The sequence below is a fragment of the Phalaenopsis equestris genome, unplaced genomic scaffold (genome assembly GCF_001263595.1).
Source record: "Phalaenopsis equestris unplaced genomic scaffold, ASM126359v1 Scaffold000378, whole genome shotgun sequence".
NCBI classification, from domain to species: domain Eukaryota; kingdom Viridiplantae; phylum Streptophyta; class Magnoliopsida; order Asparagales; family Orchidaceae; genus Phalaenopsis; species Phalaenopsis equestris.
The window spans coordinates 265,285-287,873 of record NW_018164820.1 but is presented as its reverse complement, the minus strand read 5'-3'; the positions used below and the strand labels follow the sequence as shown (position 1 = coordinate 287,873).

Genomic DNA, 22,589 nt, shown 5'->3' with positions numbered 1-22,589 from the left:
GAATGATTTTCTTGCTCAAGTTCAACCGATTTGGAATCAACTATCCCAGGCAAAAGTAAGTGAAGATCACCTTCATCTTATTCAAGTTCTCATGGCTCTCTGACCTGAATATGAAGCAGTTCGAGCCTCTCTTCTGCACTGTCATCCTCTTCCCACATTGGATATGGCGGTACAAAAAATCATTTTCGAAGAAACTCGCCTCAATCTTGACAAGAACTCAAATTCTGAAATTGCACTCGCAACTACCCGTCCCTCATATCAGAAATCTGGCACCAACATATGTAAGGATAACAAACAAACTGGTCATGGTTTTGTTAATTGTCCGACTGTCGAATGTAGATATTTTCATACTCATGGACATATTCTTGAGAATTGCCCGACTCGCCCTCCACGACCAGAAGGTGGGGTCACTAAACCCAAGACCGTCTCGAAGCCTAGTGTTACTTCTATCTCTGCTGCTACCACTGGCAGGCCTACTGCTTATCACTATGAGTGATATAGAAGAACTATTCAAACAGGTTATCTCTTCCAATTCATCTACGACCATGTCTTCCACTCCGGGTAATCCCCATTGGCTTATTGACTCTGTCTGTTGTAACCATATGACTAATGATGTAAAATTATTATCCACCAAATCACCAATTTTCTTCTTGCCACCAATCCACACTGCTAATGGCGGCAAAATGAATATCACTCACATTGGTCATGCATCTACCTCCGATCTTAGTCTTCCTGAAACCTATTGTATCCCTAACTTGTCCCTCAACCTTATCTCTGTTGGTCAGTTATGTGAACAAGGACTACCTGTGAATTTTTCTCCTTCATGTTATCAGGTACAAGATCCACAAACGGGACAGATTCTTGGGACGGGTCGCAGGGTTGGTCGATTATTTGAGCTTGTCTCTCTGCATCTTCCCCAAAAATTTCCGTCCGCTGCTACCACTAGCAACTCTTCTATTCATCAATGACATCTTTGTCTTGGTCATGCCTCAGCCAGTAAAATTCAACCTTTAATTTCACGTGGTTTGTTAGGAACTACAAAATTTGAGTCATTTAATTGTTTACATTGTCAACTAGCAAAGCAACCAGCGTTGTCGTTTAATCATAGTAATTCAATTTCAGAGAGTCCTTTTGGCTTAATTCATTCGGACATCTGGGGTCCTGCCCCTATTCCTTCTATAAATGGTTTTCGTTATTTTGTTTTATTTATTGATGATTATTCTCGCTTTACATGTATTTATTTTTTGAAAAATCGATCTGAATTACCAAAAATCTACGCTTCGTTTGCTAACATGATCAAAACTCAATTCTCTTCTACTATTAAAATTCTTCGAACGGACAACACTATGGAATATCGAGATTCTTCTTTACTTCAATTTCTCAGTCAACAAGGTACCTTAGTTCAACGCTCTTGTCCTCACACTTCCCAACAAAACAGACGAGCTGAACGAAAACATCGCATATTCTTGATTATGTTCGTGCCCTTCTTCTCTCTGCCTCTTGTCCAGAAAAATTTTGGGGTGAAGCAGCTCTTAATGCAGTATACAACATTAATTGAGTCCCCACCTTAGTTCTCCAAAATTTATCCCCTTTGGAAAAATTGTTTGGAAAGCCTCCTGACTATTCCCTACTTAAACCATTTGGATGTACCTCCTTTGTTGTTTTACAACCCCATGAACATACAAAATTAGAACCACGTGTGCGTTTATGTTGTTTCCTTGGTTATGGAATTGAACACAAAGGGTATCGTTGTTGGGATCCTATTGCAAATAAACTTCGCATATCACGACATGTTACTTTCTGGCAAAAATATCATGTTCTCATCCCTTTTCAGATTTCACCACCCTGTCAATATTGACTCCATGTTTCGCACTGACTCCTCAATCAAGTTATTGCCAGAGTTATTTCCAAACCCTGACACAGTGAATTCTGACATGCTCAATACTAGAACTTCCACACCTGCTCCTACTAACACTGCTCCAGCTGCTGATCCTGCACCTACACCTCCACCTACCCTTGACACCACTCTTCGTCGTTTTACCCGGGTAAGAGAAACTCCTCGATCACTTACTGATTTCCATTGTTACTCTGCTATTGCAACCCTTCATGAGCCGCACTCTTATCATGAGGCAAGTACTGACCCTCTTTCGCAGCAAGCTATGATGGAAGAACTTCAGGCCTTGGAGAAAACTCATACTTGGGACTTAGTCGATCTTCCTCCTCATAAGTCGCCTATTGGTTGTAAATGGATTTTTAAAATCAAGACTCGCTACAAAGCTCGCCTAGTAGCCAAAGGTTACACCCAAGAATATGGGATAGATTATGAAGAAACATTTGCTCCGGTTGCTTGACTAACATCAGTCCGCAGTCTATTAGCTATTGCTGCAGTTCACAAATGGAAGCTTCATCAAATGGATGTAAAAAATGCTTTCCTCCATGGGGATTTGTCTGAAGAAGTGTATATGCATCCTCATCCTGGTTATCATGCTCCCCATAAAGTCTGCAAGCTCCTAAGAGCCTTGTATGGATTGAAACAAGCTCTTCTAGTCTGGTTTGCCAAATTTAGCTCTACTCTTGCTCAACTTGGTTTTATCTCCAATCCACATGATTCAGTACTGTTCGTTCGACGAACTGACCATGGTATTGTACTTCTGCTACTTTATGTTGATGATATGATAATAACAGGTGATGACATATATGATATCTCTGAAGTACAACATTTTCTCAATCAATGCTTTGAAATGAAGGACCTTGACAATCTCAGTTATTTTTTGGGACTTGAAGTTTCTCAGAATTCTAAAGGTTATTACATTTCTCAAGCTAAGTATGCATCTGATCTACTGTCTCGAGCGGGCATTACTGATAGTAAAACTATATCAACCCCCCTGGAACTCAATTGCAAACTTACTCCCCTCGATGGAACTCCTCTTGATGATCCTACTCTATATCGACAACTTATGGGAAGTCTTATCTATCTCACTGTTACCCGTCCTGATATCTCATATGTTGTTCACTTAGTCAACCAGTTTATGTCTGCCTCACGATCATCACATTTTTCTGATGTTCTTCGGATACTTAGATATATTAAAGGCACTCTTTTTCATTGTCTACATTTTTCTGCTCACTCATCGTTGGTGTTATCCGACTACTTTGATGCTGATTGGGCTGGTGACCCGACAGATCGACGTTTTACCACTGGTTATTGCTTCTCCTTAGGAGATTCTTTTATTTCCTGGCGTAGCAACAAGCAAACAGTCGTTGCTCGTTCCAGCACTGAATCTGAGTATCGTGCTCTAGCTGACGCCACATCTGAATTACTTTGGCTACGCTGGCTGTTATCTGATATGGGTGTCCCCAACATTCTGCTATTATGCTTCATTGTGATAATAGAAGTGTTATACATATATCTCACAATGCCGTTTTTCATGAGCGTACTAAACACATTGAAATTGATTGTCACTTTACTCGTCACCATGTTACTTAATACACCATATTGTTTATTTCTGTCTCATCTGCTAACCAAGCAGCTGATATCTTCACCAAAACTCATCCTCCCACGCGATTTCAAGATCTACTGAGCAAACTCAAGATGACATCCACCATACCATCATGAGCTTGAGAGGGGGTGTTAAACTGGAAATAATTCAAGACCATTAATTGTCATAATTCAAGGGCATTAATTGCCTTGATATGGTGTAATTATCATTGATTCCATAGGCTGATGTTTAGACTTAATTTCTGCTCTCAATTTAATGTTTTTCCTATTCTGAATCTTAGAATATTTTTATAAATACCACCCATCTTTGTACTAATAAGAATCAAGAAATACAAATATCTTCTTCAATTATTAATAGGGTTTAAAAGCCTCAGGAAGCTCATTACGACTTTCTTACATTCGCGCCCACAAATATCGCAATTCAGGCAGTCGATACGTTTAAATACCACAATTCACATTACCTACGCCTTTATGTGTTTCATAATTAATCGAAACTCAAAATAAATTTTTGAAACGATCGATCACAAACCCAAAATTTAAAGAAAATCGAATTTGACTCATTTTGACCCGATTGTCGACGAAGTTGTTTGAATGATCCTGAATGACAAAACCAATTGCGTAGGCGCATCCCAAACGTCGATTTTACCTATGGAGACATCCACGTTGTTATGATTCTGAGCACAAATAAATTGCACGCGAAATAATATATTTAAATAAAAATAATATAATAAAAAAACAAAATAATAAAAAATAACAAAAATCCCTATTTTAAACCCACACTAACGCCTCTCCATCCCCAGCTCTTCTCCATTCGGCCAGTTCCCCTCTTCCATTTCGTGAACCCTAGCACGTGACCGAACCCGATTCTCTCTTCCTCTCCTTCAGCCGAGTCCTCTCACCTGAACCCTAGCAGGCGACCCCTCCTCTTCTTCGTGAACAGCCCAGCCGACCTTACCTACATTCGCGAAGCGCTAGCTAGTCGACCCCTCATCCTCTCGAGGTTGCATTATCTCCCTCCCTAAATGCATTTCTCCTCTCTCGTTACCTCATTCGGCCACTTCATCACGGTAGGTATGGCTCATCCTTCCTTCTTTGCCTATAAATGCCCCACTTGGGGGAAGGTTGATGTGGTTGAGAAATTGATGCAAAAGTGAGGTGCTGCCAAAATTTTGGGAGGTTTTCTTCCCGACTGGTTTTGCTCTAGTGTGCTTGGTGTTTGATTTTTTTCTTTGTTTCCATTGAACAAGAAAAGCAAGGTGCCCTCTTCTTAACCTTCTTCTTCTCTTTTCCTTTTTTTTTTGCCGCAAAAAAAAATAAAGAGGAAAAAAAATGTTCTGAAATTTTTTTGTGGTAATTTATATTCTTCTTATCTCACTGTTCTTGTTAAAAACTAATTAGAAGCAATCTGGAATTTCGATTTAGCATGCATAGAGTAGTAATTTTGGAGCTTGTGGCCACTTATGCTCTACTTGGTTGTTTCTGACTAAAGTATGTTAGAAGTATTTGGAATTACATATTTGCATGCTTAAAGGAAGGTTTTAAAGTTCTTGTGACTACCTACTCACTCTCTACTTTGCTGTCTTTTAATTAAAACATGATGGATATACTTGAAATTTCAGTGTAGCATGCTTAGAATTGTGGTTTTAGAGCTTTATGGCAAGCTATATGCTATTTATTTCACTGTTTTGCTGAGCTATGTTTAAGTGCACTTGGAGGTTTATGTTGGCACGATTAGGAGAGTATTTTGGAGCCTTCCTCGCTCCTTAATAGTTCCGTACTTCACTGTTTTTGCTGAACCACGCTGAAGTGCACCTAGAGTTTTACGATGGCATGCTTGAGATAATATCTTCGAGCCATTCTTGCTCCTTACCCGTTCTTCACTTCGCTGATTTGCTGAAACATGTGTTAAGAATACTTTTTTTGGATGAGCTTTGGTATGTGTGAAAAGGAAATATTTGGAGCCTTCCTTTGCTCCTAATTTTTACTGACTTGGAAAGAAATGTGTTTTTTTGCTTATTTATATTTCTATCATGATAATTCGTAGAGGATTTTGGGCCTCCCCTTTGCTTTCTTCGAGCCATTATTGTTAAGCCTTTGTTTTGGATTTTTCCTTTGCGGTTGGCTCTTCCTCTTACCCATTACCTGTAGTCTATTCGGCTGCAGCCTTTGCGGTTGTTGGCTGACCTCTTTGCATACGTTTTTTTTAATTATTATTATTATTGGAAGGCTAGTTTTGCATGTGGTTTTGGTATTCCTAGTGGTCTATTTGGCTGCAGATTTTGTAACTTTTTAGGATCATTTGGGAAATCTATTTGGCTGCAGTTTTTGCAACTTTTTGGGATCATTTGGGAAGTCTATTTGGCTGCGGTTTTGAGGTTGTTAGCTGAGCTGTTTGCATGCGTTATGTGGGTTTTTGGGAGGCTTGCCTTGCTGTCCCTTTACCTGTGAGTAATTGAATCCTCCTCGTTGTGGTGAGCTTCCCCTCTCCTTCCCTTCTCTCTGCTGCCCTTACATAAAAACTATTTGGTGCTTCCTTGCAACATTGGGAAGAGGTTTAAATGTTGTATTTTGGAATGTTGGGATAAGGCTAGTAATGATGATAATCCAAGAGCTTGCTTTAGACTGATCTCCTATCAGCATTTGATCCAGTCATGTGACTCAATCCTTTAAAATCTTCTATAGGCATTGTATTGAAAATCTGTGGAGCATTAAATCAACTTGCTAAGCGTATGCTGGCCATTTTTGACTTTTAACTAGATCAGTTTGTCCTAAATTGATCTGCAGAGGGTTGGTAGTAAAATGACATTGTCTTCATTCAGTTTCATCTAAAGCTTTAATAAAAGGTATTCAGTGAGTACCTCTTTTAACAAAGTTGAAATATTACCTAATAATGATCCTAAAATTATATTCCTATTACTGAATAATATGGATGCCTTTTTTTTATACACTGATTTGGGCACTTTAAGTGCTAATTTTTGGAGGTATTTTATACACTAATTTAGGCACTTTAAGTGCTGATTTTTGAAGGTTTTTCATACACTGATTTGAACACTTTAAGTGCTAATTTTTGGAGGCTTTTATAGATTGATTTAGACACTTTAAGTGTTGATTTTTGAAAGTTTTTTATAAACCGATTTGGGCACTTTAAGTGCTGATTTTTGGAGGTTTTTTATACACTGTTTTGGGCTTTTCAAAAGCTAATTTTGGAGGTTTGCTATGAGATGTTTTGGGCAGTTTTATTGATTATTTTAAGAAGATATAAACACCATTTTAGGCCTATGCATTTATTGTTCTCCCCTTTTGTTCTTGCCAACTTTTGGAGATGAATCAGCCTCTTCTCTTTCCCCTCTGGTTCGCTTTTCTTTTCTTTGTTTAATGAGTTAGATATGTGTTTATATCTTAGCATAAGTGCACATATATAGCTTAAGCTATATATGAACCATTAAGCAAAGCTCTAAGGCTCCGTTTGGGGCAGCTTATAAGTGCGGGCGGCGTTTTCAAAATGCCGCCATACCGTTTGGTTCGCGCTTTTCGCCAGCTTATCAGAAACTGCGTTTGGGTTTTTACACTAAACGCAGGCCGCGGGCCGACCCCTGCGGCCGGCCCGCGGACCGCCTGCTTATCCTGAAACGCACAAGCTGCCCCAAACGGACCCATAAGATAATAATTGATGTACGGTTTGAGATTTAAGGATTGTGATGACAAAGGTATCTGATATTAGAGCAGAATAATATTGCATCCTACGTCATCGGGACCTTACCCAAGGACCTGGTGAGAATGTAGAATGACAATATTACTCACCGACACTAGACTAGTGAGGACCTCTTGCATTCTTAGGTTGCTGGTGATTCTAGCCCGACAATGTGATTGACCTGTGAACGGTATTTTCAAAACAAATGAAGATAAAAAAATAAAAATACATCTCTTACGAAACAAATACTTTTGGCTGTTAAATGAAATTTTACTTTTAAATACATGACAAACTGTAAACTTTGAATAATAAAATTTAAATATCCACTTGTCAGTTACATATACTGGGTTAAAAATTGCCCTCTTAAGATTGTCTTGTTGAAAATTTCTAGTTGAATGTCGGGCTTTATGTACGTGAATGACCACTGATTGCCTTCAGAGTCCTTCGGGAATAATTAATTTGAGTCTATCCCAACCGAATTCTTACGGGTTTATCCAAGTTTTTATGAGTCACCTTCAGTTTTCGTGAGTCACTTTCAATTTTCTTCGAGTTTTTCATGGATGCGTTGTCATTTATTCTTTTATATATAAATGCATGTTTGCCCTACCTGCTAAATTCTCTATTACACTCGTTTACTTTTACCTGCGATACTAACCCCATTTGCACTAGCAACATACACGTCAGGTGCACAGGTTTATTTTATACTTACTGCACTTTACCATTTTTTACTGGACTTCCGTATGACATATCTTGTTCATGCATGCTTTAAATTAATTGCAAGACCTTCAGGATAGAGAACAATAATCGGTTTATCTAGGGTGGATCACTATAAAACACTAAACTTGAAACTGCTAGTACATGAAACATGGAGCAAGACTTCGTGGGCAGCACGACGAAGATGTAGCGGATGGAGTATGACGATCTACAACAGCAAAATAAGTCTATATCAGCCAAACCTTAGAATTAAATAACATAACTCATATGATTTCGAGGTAGTCTGCTTAGCGCGTTATAAATCTTCATCTTGTCTTTTAGGTTTTTGCACAACTATGTTGTGCAATATAAGCCCAAATTCTTTTTAGGATTCCGAAATTGTCGTTTCATACGACGTAAATCCTCCTATCTTCCTAGGCTATTGGCACGATCCGACATCATGCAAATATAAGCCCTAAATTTTAAAATAAATTGCAGAATTGAAACATTAAATAATATCATTTCAAAGTCTTAAAACCAAACATTAGGATAGTTAAGAAGTCGAGGTTTTTCTCAGATCCGTGACATCTCCTACCTTTCACTATTTTTGACTCCTACAATAATTGTTTATATTTTGAGTCATTCCTTTTTAATTTTCTTATGTTTAACCGTAAAAGCCTAAACATTGAATTCTTGAAGACAGAACTATTAATCTTAATCAAGAGTTTTCGTAAGTGATTCCGATCATTTAAGATGTAATTAACTGCAGAGGCTTGCCTCTATAGAGAACTAAGAACCCATGTAAAATAAACCCTATCTAATCTTTATATTAGGTAGGAGAACTTGTCGGTCATACATAAAATGTTTCACAGATAAAACGGATATCATAAGTTGTGTAGTTTATATAATTGAGCCCACTCTCGACTAGTATATTTATCTCTCTGGATAATCTATTATTCGCGGTGTTAGGCTCGATTACTTAGACTGCCAAATATATGAGATCATATTGGTCTTATTGATTTCAAAAATTGAAATATTATTTTCAAAATCAAAATCTCACACACACACACACACACACACACACACACACACACACACACACATATATATATATATATATATATATATATATTAAATTAAATATAAATGATTTCCAAAATTTTGGCCGACATAGGGTGGAGATGTTAGAATTAGGAAGTTGAAGATGTTGATTTTGGAGGGGGAAGAGACACATGGATGGGTGTATCTGGCAAAGCGATACTTCGCGGTAAATGGGCTAGATTGGGCAAAGAAACTCATGGCGGCAGGGTTATGTTTGAAATGGAAAGCTTTAGCCTGATTTCAGTGGATGTAGCCTGATTTCAGTGGAGGTAGGCTAGATACCCAATCTATCCGTGAGAGGAATTCAAGGATTGTTTTTTGAAACATTTCCAAGCAATTCAGAAAAGGGGACCTACACAAGCAATTCTATGTCTTGACTCGGGAGGGGCTGTCATGAAATATAGGGAGAGATTTGAGCTATTGTCGGGACGGCTGAGCAAAATTTCTAAACCAGGATTGGAGGAAATTTTCATAACAGACCTAAAACCCAACATATAGGCATCACTCTGACTATTGAGACCTTAAACATTGAGAGAGACGATGGGCTAGCTTAGATGGTGGAGGATAAGAATCAAATGAAGAAGGTCAGGGGGAGCAACACACAACTACATCACGATAAAACCAAATGCTCAAACAGTGAAAATCTAGAGGGAGGCTGCACGGGACATGAATAATGGGCTAGGATCGGGAGCAACACTACGCGTCTTATAGAGACAGAGATTCAGAAGAAGTGAGATAAAAGATTATGTTTTTGGTGTGATGAGAAGTTTATCCCAGAAAGCTATTGCAAGGATCGAAAATTATCAGTTCTCATAGTGCATGACGAGGAGACAGAGAATGAAAAAATAGAGACAATAGTGGGGAGGAGGAAAACTCTCATTTTTTCCCACCTTGAGGACAAGGTTTTCTTTTGAGGAGGAGTATTATTATTATTATTGAGTATAAATAGATTTGTTATGACTAGGATTAGGGTTATGCAGGAAATTGAGTTGTGATTCTTAGGTTTAGAGTTTGGGAGAGATTTCCTACCTCTCAAATTGTGTGAATTGGGATAGATCACCTACCTCTCAAATTGTAGGTGTTTATCTTTACATTCTTGTTGAGTTGTTTGATTTCTTGTTGAGTTGTTTGATTTATTGAAAAAATATTGTGTTTGCCTTAATTTTTATGAAAAAGCATGTAGATTTGAGGTCTGTTTGTCATAAATGTTTTGGCTAAGTTCTACAATGCTGTCTGCCAAAAAAATGAAACAGATTTAAGGAAAAAAAATATTTTTTACTCAAAAAAATATTAGTATCTAAAAATAAATTAAACCTGAAAAACCGCGCCACCGCTAGATTTTGCCTGAATATCTAGTGAGCGAAGTAAGGATAAAATTGCTATTTCATCTTCACCCCGATCAAGTATGTCTCCAAGTTGAACCACCACCTGAACATGTGAAAATAGAAAAATTAACACCACGTGGTCTTTAATTTGGACTTGCCATAAACATTTGCATTATGGTAGAACAGTGAATATACAGTATACGGTTCACTGGAATTGTGAACATGTCCATATCTGAAAAACAGTTAAAACGACGATGGACGCAAGAGGTTTTTCATATAAAAGAAATTTGGCAGCTGATATTAAAAAGCTTTTTAAATTTTCAATCATAAGCCTTAACAGATTCTTTTCATAAACAAGGAGTACCTTCGCAAGGCATTTAAGTCGGTGATACCTAAACACTAATGCATTCGAGTCATGCCTGTAAAAACAAAATTCCTGGTTTGAATAAAGACGTAAAAAAGAAAAAAATAAAACATTACGCTCAGACATTTTTCTAATAATATTCTGCCTTCAAATCATGAAATTTTCCTTTCATAAATTGCAAAAGACAATGTAGTTAAATGAGGGAATTCCCCCAAGTTAACTTTTCAAATATTCTGCAAATAAAATTTTCTCAGTAGAGTGAAAACCATGAAGAACCACCACCAATAAAAGTTGTAGTTATTACTTTTAACTGAGTACATCATTCTAGATCTCTCAATTATAAATATGTAGAAGTTCAAAGTTCGTTAATCAATCACAACTGCTAGCAATTGATAATGGATATGGTAAAACACTAAATAAAATAAATACAGGGACATAACTTATTAGATTGGAATCTAGGACACGTGATTATTTTCATGTCAAAAAGATGTATGCTTACAGAAAAATTTAGAGTTTTCATTAAAGTATGTTGATAGAAATAAAATTAAGAATTCTGTTGCTTATTCCATATCAAGATTTATGGAGATTCTCAACTAAGAAGAAATCAGATAGCTGGCACGTACATGATTTTCAAGCCAAGACTCAGTCAGTCTTACCAATAGACAATGATGCTTATTGAACGAATTACAAATGTGACGATATACAGAGTACCACGAGGAGAAAACTCTTTGGCGGACACTCTGATAAAGAAGACAAAGTAACCTGTTAAAAGGAAAAAAAATGTGCATTGGGAGAAGAAAAAAATTGTGTGCAAGAGAGAAAATGAGAGAATAAAAAGGTCAAGAAGGACCATGGACTATTTATTGTGGTCATTTTAGTCTCAGCCTATCTAATGTATCCAATACAGTCCATGAATCTCCGATTATAATCCCAAATAGCCTCTCGCTGTGTCATTTGATGGAAACTGCACAGAAAGTTCACAACGAAAGTTTGGAAGGATGGTTTTTATGAAAATAAAAATTCAATAATTAGATTATTTGGATCTAACATGGTTAAGAGAGGAATGAACACTTTCCAAATCCATCTAAAATGATCCCAAGTAGTTCTCATGAAGTATCCATTATTTTTTAAACACAATCATATCTGTATTCCAAGCACTCCCTAGTGCTTTTCAGAATTGTCCATACTTTATAGTTCACTAGTTGTGCTTCAAATTATTGCATTCATTTATTATGCTACCACAGAGGTGAGATAGATAAAAGAATTGTAGAGGAAATGTAGAAAGATCAAAGAGGATTGTGCTCTCCAAGGATTGCACGCCATCACTAAAGAAGTCCTCTCTGAGAAGCAGAAAAGAATAAAGAGGAACGTGCTCAAATTTATTTCATTTTAAGGTCAGGTGAATACATGACAAAAGACTCACTATATATAGACTACGCAGAGTAACTCTTGGATTTCTACATGAAAGTTCAAAGGAGTGGAAGGGATTGGCTGACCTTTCATGGTGGAGGGAGTGTTACGAAAGATAGTGCCCTCAACCAAAAGACAAATTTGATAAACCACATATAATTGCAGAAGATATCAAGCACTGCAAGAGAGAAGACCAAAATGTCCCTGTTTCAGCCTGAGTAAGCATATATCCATGGGCATAGAGATCAAACAACCCATTAAAGCTTTCAAAGAGGAACATGAAGAATCACTTCATAAAAAATGGAAGATTTAAACAAAGATACAACATTGTCTAATTAAAAGAGAATGCAGCATTAAGATAAGGATTAGATATGAAGAAGGAAGATGTTGTTACTTTAATTTCTCTCTTTCTCTCTCTAGTGTAGGAGCCAAATGAAAACTATTTATTATTATGACCAAGGGCATCTTCTCTTGCTAGAAACAAAAATACCAATAATTCCTCTTTATTCTTGAAAAATCCAAAAAACTCCCTATGCAATTAAACAGGAAAAACATTTTTTTCTTTCTTGAATGAAACGCCACTCTCTTTCTCTCTCTACTCCCTTAGTTGCTTGTTGTGTTGTGGTTCATCAATATAATGTAACAATCTCTGGATATAATTCTTAAACATGAATTATTCTTGAGTTAGGTAAGCAATCAAATTTAAAAATTAAGCGTGAATGAATCATGAGTTGGGAACCATCAATGTTGAAAAATAATGACCAAAACTTATTCAAGATAATTAATAAAATTTTGACTCCACACATAATAATCTCACTTAGAGTTCAAACTTCAAATATACAACTTAATGAATATGTTTGAAAATGCCGCTGTGTGAAACCTTTCGTCAATCAGGTTTATTGAAATATTGCAATACTCAATCCATCAATGATAAGCATGCCAAACTTTGTCCTATTGTTACGTTATTACTTTGTTCTAAATTTTTGCTTATTCTCCAATGCTCATGTGTCAGTTAAAAGCTCCCACTTGAAAGAAAAAATAACTTCGCATTGCTCTTCCAAAGTAATTAGTATGATACCTCAAAATTTATTATAAGTACCGAGCCTTAAATTGATCCTTCTTGATCAAACGTGAGATGTGGCTGAGGTGGGCAATCAAACCAGACATTTCTCTCAAACACTCATTGTCTCTTAGAAAACAAGATTGAGCAGGTAGAAAAAATATATGCGCCTAGTTTGTCATAGAACATACACTTTTTTCTTTTTATAATCATTTGATAAATCCATCATAATCATTAATACCAAATAATTCATAATCTAAATCATCAAAATAGACTACAAAGCTTTTAATAAACATCAAAGATAGGTAATACATACCAAATATCTTTAATTTACAACATTAGCACTCTTTTTTTTTTATGATACCCAAAATAGTACAAAAAAAAACACAAAAAAAATAAAAAGTGATCATCACACTTAACTGATAAGCATTTGTAGTCACAGTAGTGAATTTGCACATGTTTTATCATCAAAATGGACAAAATGAAAATTACTCTAGTTCCAATAAGCTTCTATAATAATTGAATCTCGATGGTAATATTTAAAAATTTTTCATATAGCTATGACAATTTGTGATTATGATCCTTGGCTGTTAGAAGGTTAGTTATATCTTTTTTTTCCCTGACATTTTGGCACCACCAACTAGAGAGAAGAACGTAGTTACGCAATCACCACTCTAGTATCCTGTTTTCATTTAAAACTTCTGCATTAATGAACATGGCATTATTTCCAAACAGCCAACTTGATTTTTAAATTATCTGCTCGTACAAAAATCAAAAAAATAAAAAAGCAATAAAACATATAGTCCAAAATCATAATTTATATCAGCCATTTGCTTAAGATGCTGATAGAATTCTTCTTAGGAATGCTTCTATGTCCCGACACATAAGAAGGCAAGAAAATATAAAAATAAATGCATACCGTTTCTCCACCAATCCATGTATCTGAACCATCTGAGCATAAAACCCCAGCCATTTCCAGTGCAGATCTTGTTTGTGCCAAATCTCCATGTAAATCACCAACTAATAATCACATCTTTACAGAATAAGAAGTTATAAAATATAAAAAAAAGAATAAAAAAATAAAAATCATAAAACGCTACAGTAAAAGCTAATAGAATAATGCACGTCATCACAAATAAGCCTTACAAACATTATTATAGTGAAATGTGTTGGAAAGTAAATTAAAAAATTATTTTATATTGGCCAACATATATAAATAAATGTATTATTCATGCTACCTTAAAGTTAAACCTAATTAATGTGATCTAACAAAGAATAGGCTTATGGGACTAAATTTTTAAAAAATAGTCCAAAATATGTGTAGAGAACTATTTGTATTTTCAACTTATATAATGGGCTAAATTGGAAGCACAAATATATATAGAAAATACCTACCCAGGAGCAGTTATCTTAAAGGGACACTCTCCATTCTAGGTTGACAAAAATTGACCCGACATGCCAACACGACTCAAACTCGACTAAAAAAAATATGGGTTATGGTTGATTCGAAGAGTTTTTGACTCTGGTTCGGGTCAAAAAAGTCAACCCGTTTATTATTCGGATCGGATTCGGGTTGAACCCGAAAATCCAAACATGACCCAAATAAGCACGAAATTTCAGGTCAGGTTTGAGGTAGCGGGTCAAACTTGGGTTTGGGTCTTAGTTTTTAATCTGTTTATTATTCAGGTCAGATTCGGAATAACCTTATTCGGGTCGGGTCATTTTCGGGTCGGAACCGAATCCTACTCGTTGACCCTAATTGAAACCCCTAATCCATTTCATGTAAGTGTCTCTTCACTCCTCCCAAGAGCAAGAAAGACTTCCTCTTGCCTGGAACCTCATCGATCAAAAAAATTTAGGAACACGCATCAATATGGAAGACAACTCATAACAATAAGAAATTATGAATTATAGTATGCTTTTGCACTTTAATTATGTTTCTCTTAATGATTTGACAAGGAAAATTTGTTGTTTCATGAATCAAATTTTTGATTTATGATTCTGCCAAATTAACAACAAATGGTATCTGTCACGACCAGAGCCGATGAACTCAAAATTACTAAGACGGGAACTGACAGTCGGACAAAGATAACCTATCTAACAGTTTTATTTCATCACAAAAGTAAAAATCTAATGCATAAAAGAGTCATTCTAGTTCATAAAACTTATATTTATAATAGATTATTCATATTTAAATGTTTATGGTCAAGCAAAAAATAAACTAAACCACAAACCTAGCAGTTTGTGCTCCACGACGTATGTACAAGTACTATCTGTGGTCCATCTAATCTACACCTGATTTTTCTGTAAAAATGTTAACAACTATGGTTTGAGTTAAAACTACCCAGTGTGTCAATATTTCTAAATTATAATAATTCTCATTTTAAAATATTTTTATATAAGAGCAGGAAAAATAAAAAGACTGTGCAGTAAGAAAACAATTTCACTTCATTTTTTTTATTTAGGTTACATTTTTCATAATTGAGAGTCATCATCTAAACATATACTTTTTAAAAATACACTTTTAAAATTTTCCAACCCATCATAAGGTAGGCAACTTTTTTCCATTTTCATTTCGTGCACAACTACAATGTATTCCCCTACTAGTATCATCCAAGGGCGACTCTCATATCCATGCATATATTATATTTTATTCATTTTTACCTTGCATTTATCATTTAAATGGAAATGAAAAAAGGTTTTCTATGATAAATGAAAAATAAGAATGAATAAAATATGATATATGAATGCATATAAGAGTCATCCCTATATGGTATTAGTAGAGGAATGCATTGTACTCATGCACGAAATGGAAATGGAAATGAAATATTGCATATCTTTTTGGTGGGTTGAAAAAGGTCAAACGTAATTTTTTTTATAAATTATACGCTTAGACGATGACTCACAATTATGAAAATTGTAACCTAAAAAAATGAAAGGGATGAAATTGTTTTCCTTATTGTATAGTATTTTATTTTTCCTGCTCCGTTACAAAAATATTTTAAAATAAGAACTATTGTAATTTAGAAACATTTACTTGCTAAATAGTTTTAATTCAGTTGCTAACATTTTACTGACAAGCCAGTTGTGGATTAGATGGACTCTAAGGAGTACGTGTAGATGTGTCGTGGAGCGCAAGCTGATAGATTTGTGGTTTAGTTTATTTTCTGTTTGAATGTAAACGTTTAAATACTAACAATCTATTGTAAATATAAATTTTATGAACAATAATATCTCTTTTGTGCTTAAATTTTTACTTTTGTGACGAAATGAAACTGTTAGATATGTTTCCTCCGTCCAATCGTCATTTCCCACCTTGGTAATTCCAAGCTCAACGAGTCGAGTTGTGACAGTATCAGAGCCGACTATATGTTAAACCATTGAGAATCAAGCTTTTTATTTATTTATTTATTTTAAGTTTAGTTTTCTTGGATTTCCATATGATTTTTTAGTAAGAACCCAAATTTTTTTTCTTTGTGATTTTATTCTATGTATAGATACTGCATCTAACACCTCAATACCTGCAAATGTTAATTTCATTTCTATGTTGAACGGAACTAAATTTAAGGATTAGAAAAAAATATGTATTAATTGTTGTCAGTTGTTTGATCTAGATCTTGCATTAAAGTTTGAACATCCCACTACTATCGATCAAAGCTTCACTGAGGATAAAAAGGACATGAGAAATGAGATCATTTGAATTGCATGAGTCTCATGGTCACCGAGTGAGGCATTCCAGAAGTATTAAGGGGCATTGTGCCTGATGAATTTGATACAACCAAAGATTTCCTTGAAGCTATTGAGAAATGCTTTGTCAAGAATGACAAGGCTGAAACAAGCATATTTTTAACGAGCTTAATTTCAATGAAATGCCAAAGTAAATGAAACATAAAGGAGTATATCATGAAGATATCCCATCTTGCTTCAAAACTAAAGACACTACAGTCTGAGGATCTTTAGTGCATCTATATATAATTTCTCTTCCAGTACAACTCAGTCAATTCAAGAGCAGTTACAACTGCCAAAATAATAAATGGACTCTCAATGAGCTCATTTCTTATTGTGTGCAAAAGGAAGAAAGAATAAAGTAAGAAAAGATTGAAAATGTTCATTTGGCTATCACCTCTGAAGATAGAACAAAAGACATAAAAACAATGAAACTACTAAAAGTCCAGCACAAAAAAAAAAAAAAAACAAAAAAAGGAAGAAATAAAAAATCCGATTGTCCCTTTTGTATTAAGCCTATACATGTAAAGAAAGCTTATATCAAATATCAGGCTTGGCATGCAAAGAAAAGTACACTTCTTAATTTGGTTTGTTCTAAAGCTAATTTAGCCTTAGTGTTCTAAAGCTAATTTAGCCTTAGTGTCAAAATACACTTTGTGCATTGATGTTAGTGTCACTACTCATATAAGTGTGTCCATGCAGAGTTGCCTGAGCTACTGATAGTTAATTGATGTTGAAAGATTCATCTAAGTAGGCAATGATAAAACATTTGAAGTTGAAGCTATAGGCCATTTTAGAATATTATTATGTATTAGTTATTATTTTGATTTGAAAGATACTTTTGTTGTATTATCATTTAGATAAAATTTAATTCTACTTCTGCTTTGGACAAATTTGGATACACTTGTTCATTTGGAAATAGTTAGTTCAGCCTTTCTTTAAATTTATATGTTAGTCGTATTAGCTATTTATGTCAACAAAATAATACATACTTGCTCGAACGGTTATTGCTTATAGTAAAGCCTTGCATGTTAATATTTTTGGCAACAACAAGAACAAAAAAACAAGCCTTTATCCAACTAAGTGGGATCAATTATATGAATTTTTTTTCCATTGCATGCTATAGAGTGACGTATTTTCATTTAATAATAGAAAAAATAAGAGCATTTTTTATACAATATGCCCAAGTCATTTTAGGTCTAGCTATGTCTTTCTTAACATAAGTCAAATCTAAAACATCTACTCTCCTAACCAGGTCATCGAATGGTAATACTCATGGCATAAAACAAAAATTAGCTAATAATAATTATATTATGTTATTTCATAAGCGATTAGGACATATTTCAAGAAAAAAATTGGAAAAACTTATGGCAGGTTTTGAAGTTTGTGTTGAATGTATAAAAGGGAAATAAACCAATAAAAGAGGATAAGATGTCAATAGAGTTTCAGATGTCTTGGAATTGATACATACAAATATTTGTGGACCATTTTCTATGGTTTCATGAAATGATCAACAATATTTCATATTATTCATGGATGATTTCTCTCAATGTGGCTACTTGTATCACATACATTAAAATCATAATCATTGGACTTGTTCAAATTATATAAGATTGAGGTTGAGCTTCAACTCAACAAAAGAATTAAAGGTGTTAAATCTGATCGTGGTGGTGAATATTATGGTAGATATGATGGCTCAGGTGAATAACGTCCCCGACCATTTGCCAAATAACTGGAGGAATGCAAGATAGTCCCTCAATATGCCATGCCTCAGTCACTTAGCATGAATGGCGTTGCTGTGAGATGAAACCAAACACTTAAGGATATGGTGAGGAGTACGATATGACATTCTACCTTACCTGAGTTCCTTTGGGGTGAAGCACTCAAGAGTGTAGCTTATATTCTTAACAAAGTATCAACTAAAAAAACAGCCAAAACTCCATATGAACTTTAGACTAGACAAAGCCCTGGTCTTAAGCATTTTCATATTTGGTTGTCAAGCTGAGGCAAGGCCTTTTAGGTTAAGTAAAAAGAATTTAGACTCTATAACAATGAGTTGTTATTTTGTTGGCTATTTTGAACGATCAAAGGGAAGGGGTATAAATTTTATGATCCTGCTACTAAGAAATTTTTTGAGACAGGAAATGTAGTATTGTTTGAAGATGTTAAGTTTGTGGGAGAAAATAAAATTAGAGATTTTGTCTTTATAGAGGAGTTTGGTCAAATGGAATCAGTTTTTATTCCTATAATTGCTCTGGATAATGTTCCGGTTTTAATTCTTGTCATTGATCAATTTGTAAATCAAAATCAACAAGATCAATTCGTTGAACCCCTTGAGGTACAAACTCAACACTCTCAAGAATAACTGTCACAAAAACTTGAGTCATTAAGGAGAGTCAGTAGAGAGCAAAGAAATTTTATTTCAGATGATTATATAGATTTCTCCAAGAACATGAGGATAACATTGGATTGATAGAGAATGATCCCGTCAATATCGATCAAGTTATGCAAAGTGTAAACTCTCAAAAGTGGATTGTTCTCATAAATGAAGAGAACAAGTCCATGCATGACAATAATGTTTGGGATCTTGTTCTACTTCTGAAGGAGTGAAAACTATTGGTTTTAAATGGATATTAAAACCAAGAGTGATTCAAAATGTGCAGTAGAACGATATAAGACTTATCCTCAAAAAGAAGACATCGATTATAAAAAAGTCTCTCAAGTTTCAATGAAAGATTCTTTTAGGATAATTATGGCGCTTGTACCATAATTTGATCACGAGTTATACCATATAAATGTTAACACAACATTTCAAAATAGTGATATTAATGAAACAATTTATATGATGCATCTTAAAAACTTTTTTAGGAGACGTAAAGTAGACTGTTTGCAGATTAAATAAATCCATATGTGGGCTTAAGTAAGCTTCTCGTCAATGGTATCACAAATTTCATCAAGTGATAATCTCATTCGGTTTTGAGATGAATATTGTAATTAATTGTATATACCATAAGTTCAATGAAAGTTATACTATTTGTCACTAATGATATACGCATATTACACCAAACCAAGAGATTTTTATCAAAGCAGTTGAAAAGAAAGATCTTAGTGTCTCCACTTTTGTATTGGGAATTAAAATATATAGAGATCGGTCTCAGTGTATTCGTGGGCTATCACAAAAGAGTTATATTGTGTTTATAAGATTTGATATACAAAATTATTGACAGGAGACATCCACGTGGCTAAAAGAAATAAATTACTTTAATCCAGTGTCTTAAAGTTAATCAAGGCCAAGGAAATGGAAAAGATTCCCTAACCTATGCATCAGTTGTTGGGAGTCTAATGTATGCCCAAGGTTGCACACGTTCAGATATATCATACATAGTTGGGATTTTGGGGAGATATTTGAGCAACCCTGGAATTGATCACTAGAAAGCAGTAAAACGGGTTACACAGTATTTACAAATAACCAAAGATTACATATGTATAAAAGAACATATCAACTTGAGATCATTGGTCACTCAAATAAATTTTGGTGGATGTCAAAATAGTCGTAGATCCACTTCGGACTATATTTATCTATTTACTAGAGGAGCTATTTCTTGGAGGAGTGTCAAGCAGACACTAATAGCTCCTTCCACCATGCCAACGGAGTTTGTAGCACTTTATGAAGCATCCAACCATGAAATATGGTTGCAAAATTTTATCATTGGGCTGCAAATTATGAAAAGTATAAAAAGACCTTTTATGCTTTTTTGTGACAATAAATTAGCAGTTATATATTCCAATATTAATAAGAGTTCTTCAAAATCAAAGCATATAAAATTAAGTACCTTGTTAAAGAAAGAATTCAAAGTGAAGAAATGTCTAAATAACATATTGGTGCAAACTTCATGATTGTGGATCAGCTCACTAAAGTAATTTCACCCAAGGTCTTTCATGAGTATTTGCAAGCTTAAACAAAAATATAATAATTGTCAATCATCATGATTGTAGAAAAATATAAATGTTTAAAAGCTTTAACAAAATTAAATTATAATGTCAATCATCATTTCCCACATTCTTGTTAGTATTTGCATAGAAATTTAGTATACAATGGAATTGTAATTAACCAATAAATTGTTGTAAAACTTAACCTTTGTTTATTTTTTTTTTTCATGATACCTATTTTCTTTTGATTCAATCTTTAATAAATATATTCTCTTATGCTAGTCACTTTAATGTAATAAACTATCTTATCTCACTTTTAAGTTTTTTATAAAAATTGTTGTTGCAACCTCTGTTTAAAAAGGCATTATTGGGGCACGCCTCAAAGCAAGACGTAAGTCATTTCGCCCCAATCCCATGAGAGGAGCTCAAATCACACGAGGCGAATGTTTTCTAAGCCCTGAGCGCAAGTCACACCTCACTTGCTAATCAAATAAAAAGGAAAAAAAATATCCTTAACTTTTTAAACATGCCCTATTCAGTCGTCTTCCGCAAGCAAAAGATCTCTCGCAGGCCTCTTCATCTGCACGCACGTAATCCTACATGCAGATGAAGAGGATTACCTTCGCACGCAGCAACCTCCTACGTCGCCATCTGCTTCGTTCTAGCACGCAAGTGACCCCCCTCTGTTTGCTTTGTCCCGCACGCACTCAATCCCAACATCTTCTCTAGCAGGAAGAAGAATCGAATGCAACATCTACTCCTCTCCCAGCACCCACAGCTTCTCTCCTGCAACCCATGATTTGGTAAGAAATTAGAAATGAGATCTTTATTGTCTTATAAGTTATTAATGAATTTTTCACTATAGCTACAGTGAGTTTATTGTAGGTAGCTATAGTAAATCGTTTTTTTTTAAATTTCGTGTTTGTTAGAGATCACACAAATGCACAATTCATTAACTCATAATTTTTTTTGTGGTGGATTTTTGCTAATATCTTGAAAATTATAACCCTACAAGACTTGTTTTGGAATTAAATGAGTATAAGTTCTTTTAATGTCTCTTAATAATTTTTTATTAAGCATAAATAGTTTATTTTTTGTCTTTTAATATTTATATTTCTTATTTTTTTATAATAATTGGCCTATGCTTGTCGCATGGGCGTTTACACCTCACCCCGTAACAGCTAAAATGCCCAGCCCACCGCCTACACCTTGTAAAAAATTGGTTGCAACGATTTTTTTTTGTTTGCTATTTAATTTATATGATATATTAGATATTTTGTGGTTTAGTGACTCTTTAGTGTTTGAGTGATTATTTTAAATTGTGATGATTGTTAGACCAATATGAAACTATTGTTTGACAATCGTTCCTGACATCAGAACTTCAACCTCTCAGGTCAGGTTGTGATACGTACACTCGTAAGTTTCACTCGTCATGTCAAATACAACATAATCAAGATCTTAAGGAGTTTCTAGAGATATATTTTTACACCTTCATGAGGATGGTGATGTCAATGAAAATGAAATTTTAGCAAATCAAAAAACACTCAATATCTTTTTTCTTTTCTTTTCTTTTTTAAAATTTCCTTAATTATTTTCTTTTTTTTTCTTTGCCTTTTTTCTTTCTCCTTGTTTGGCTATTTCTTAGCTTTTTACCCAATGCTTATTATCATATATGCAGCGAGAGCAAGAGAGAAATAAAGGGGATAGCTCTAGAAATGGAAAGCAATAGATAGGCAGACAAAGTGTTAAAGAGAGGTAGAGAGCTTTTTCTTCTCTCCTTCTGAGAGAAAAAA

General features: G+C 34.7%; 1 protein-coding gene across 10 annotated transcripts in view; it reads right to left on the bottom strand.

The window, feature by feature from the left end:
- The window catches only part of LOC110026548 (shewanella-like protein phosphatase 1), a 72,962-nt gene that overhangs the window by 38,466 nt on the left and 11,907 nt on the right, over positions 1 to 22,589 (bottom strand). For 7 of the 10 annotated variants that reach the window (XR_002294221.1, XR_002294220.1, XR_002294217.1 and 4 more), the window contains 2 exons: positions 14,060 to 14,160; positions 10,296 to 10,409 (listed from right to left, as the gene is read on the bottom strand). Coding sequence is in view for 1 of the 10 variants with exons in the window: in XM_020727523.1 (XP_020583182.1) it covers positions 10,296 to 10,409; positions 14,060 to 14,160 (215 nt within the window). In the remaining 9 variants the exon portion in view is untranslated. The other 3 variants (XR_002294225.1, XR_002294223.1, XR_002294224.1) reach the window with 3 other exon arrangements.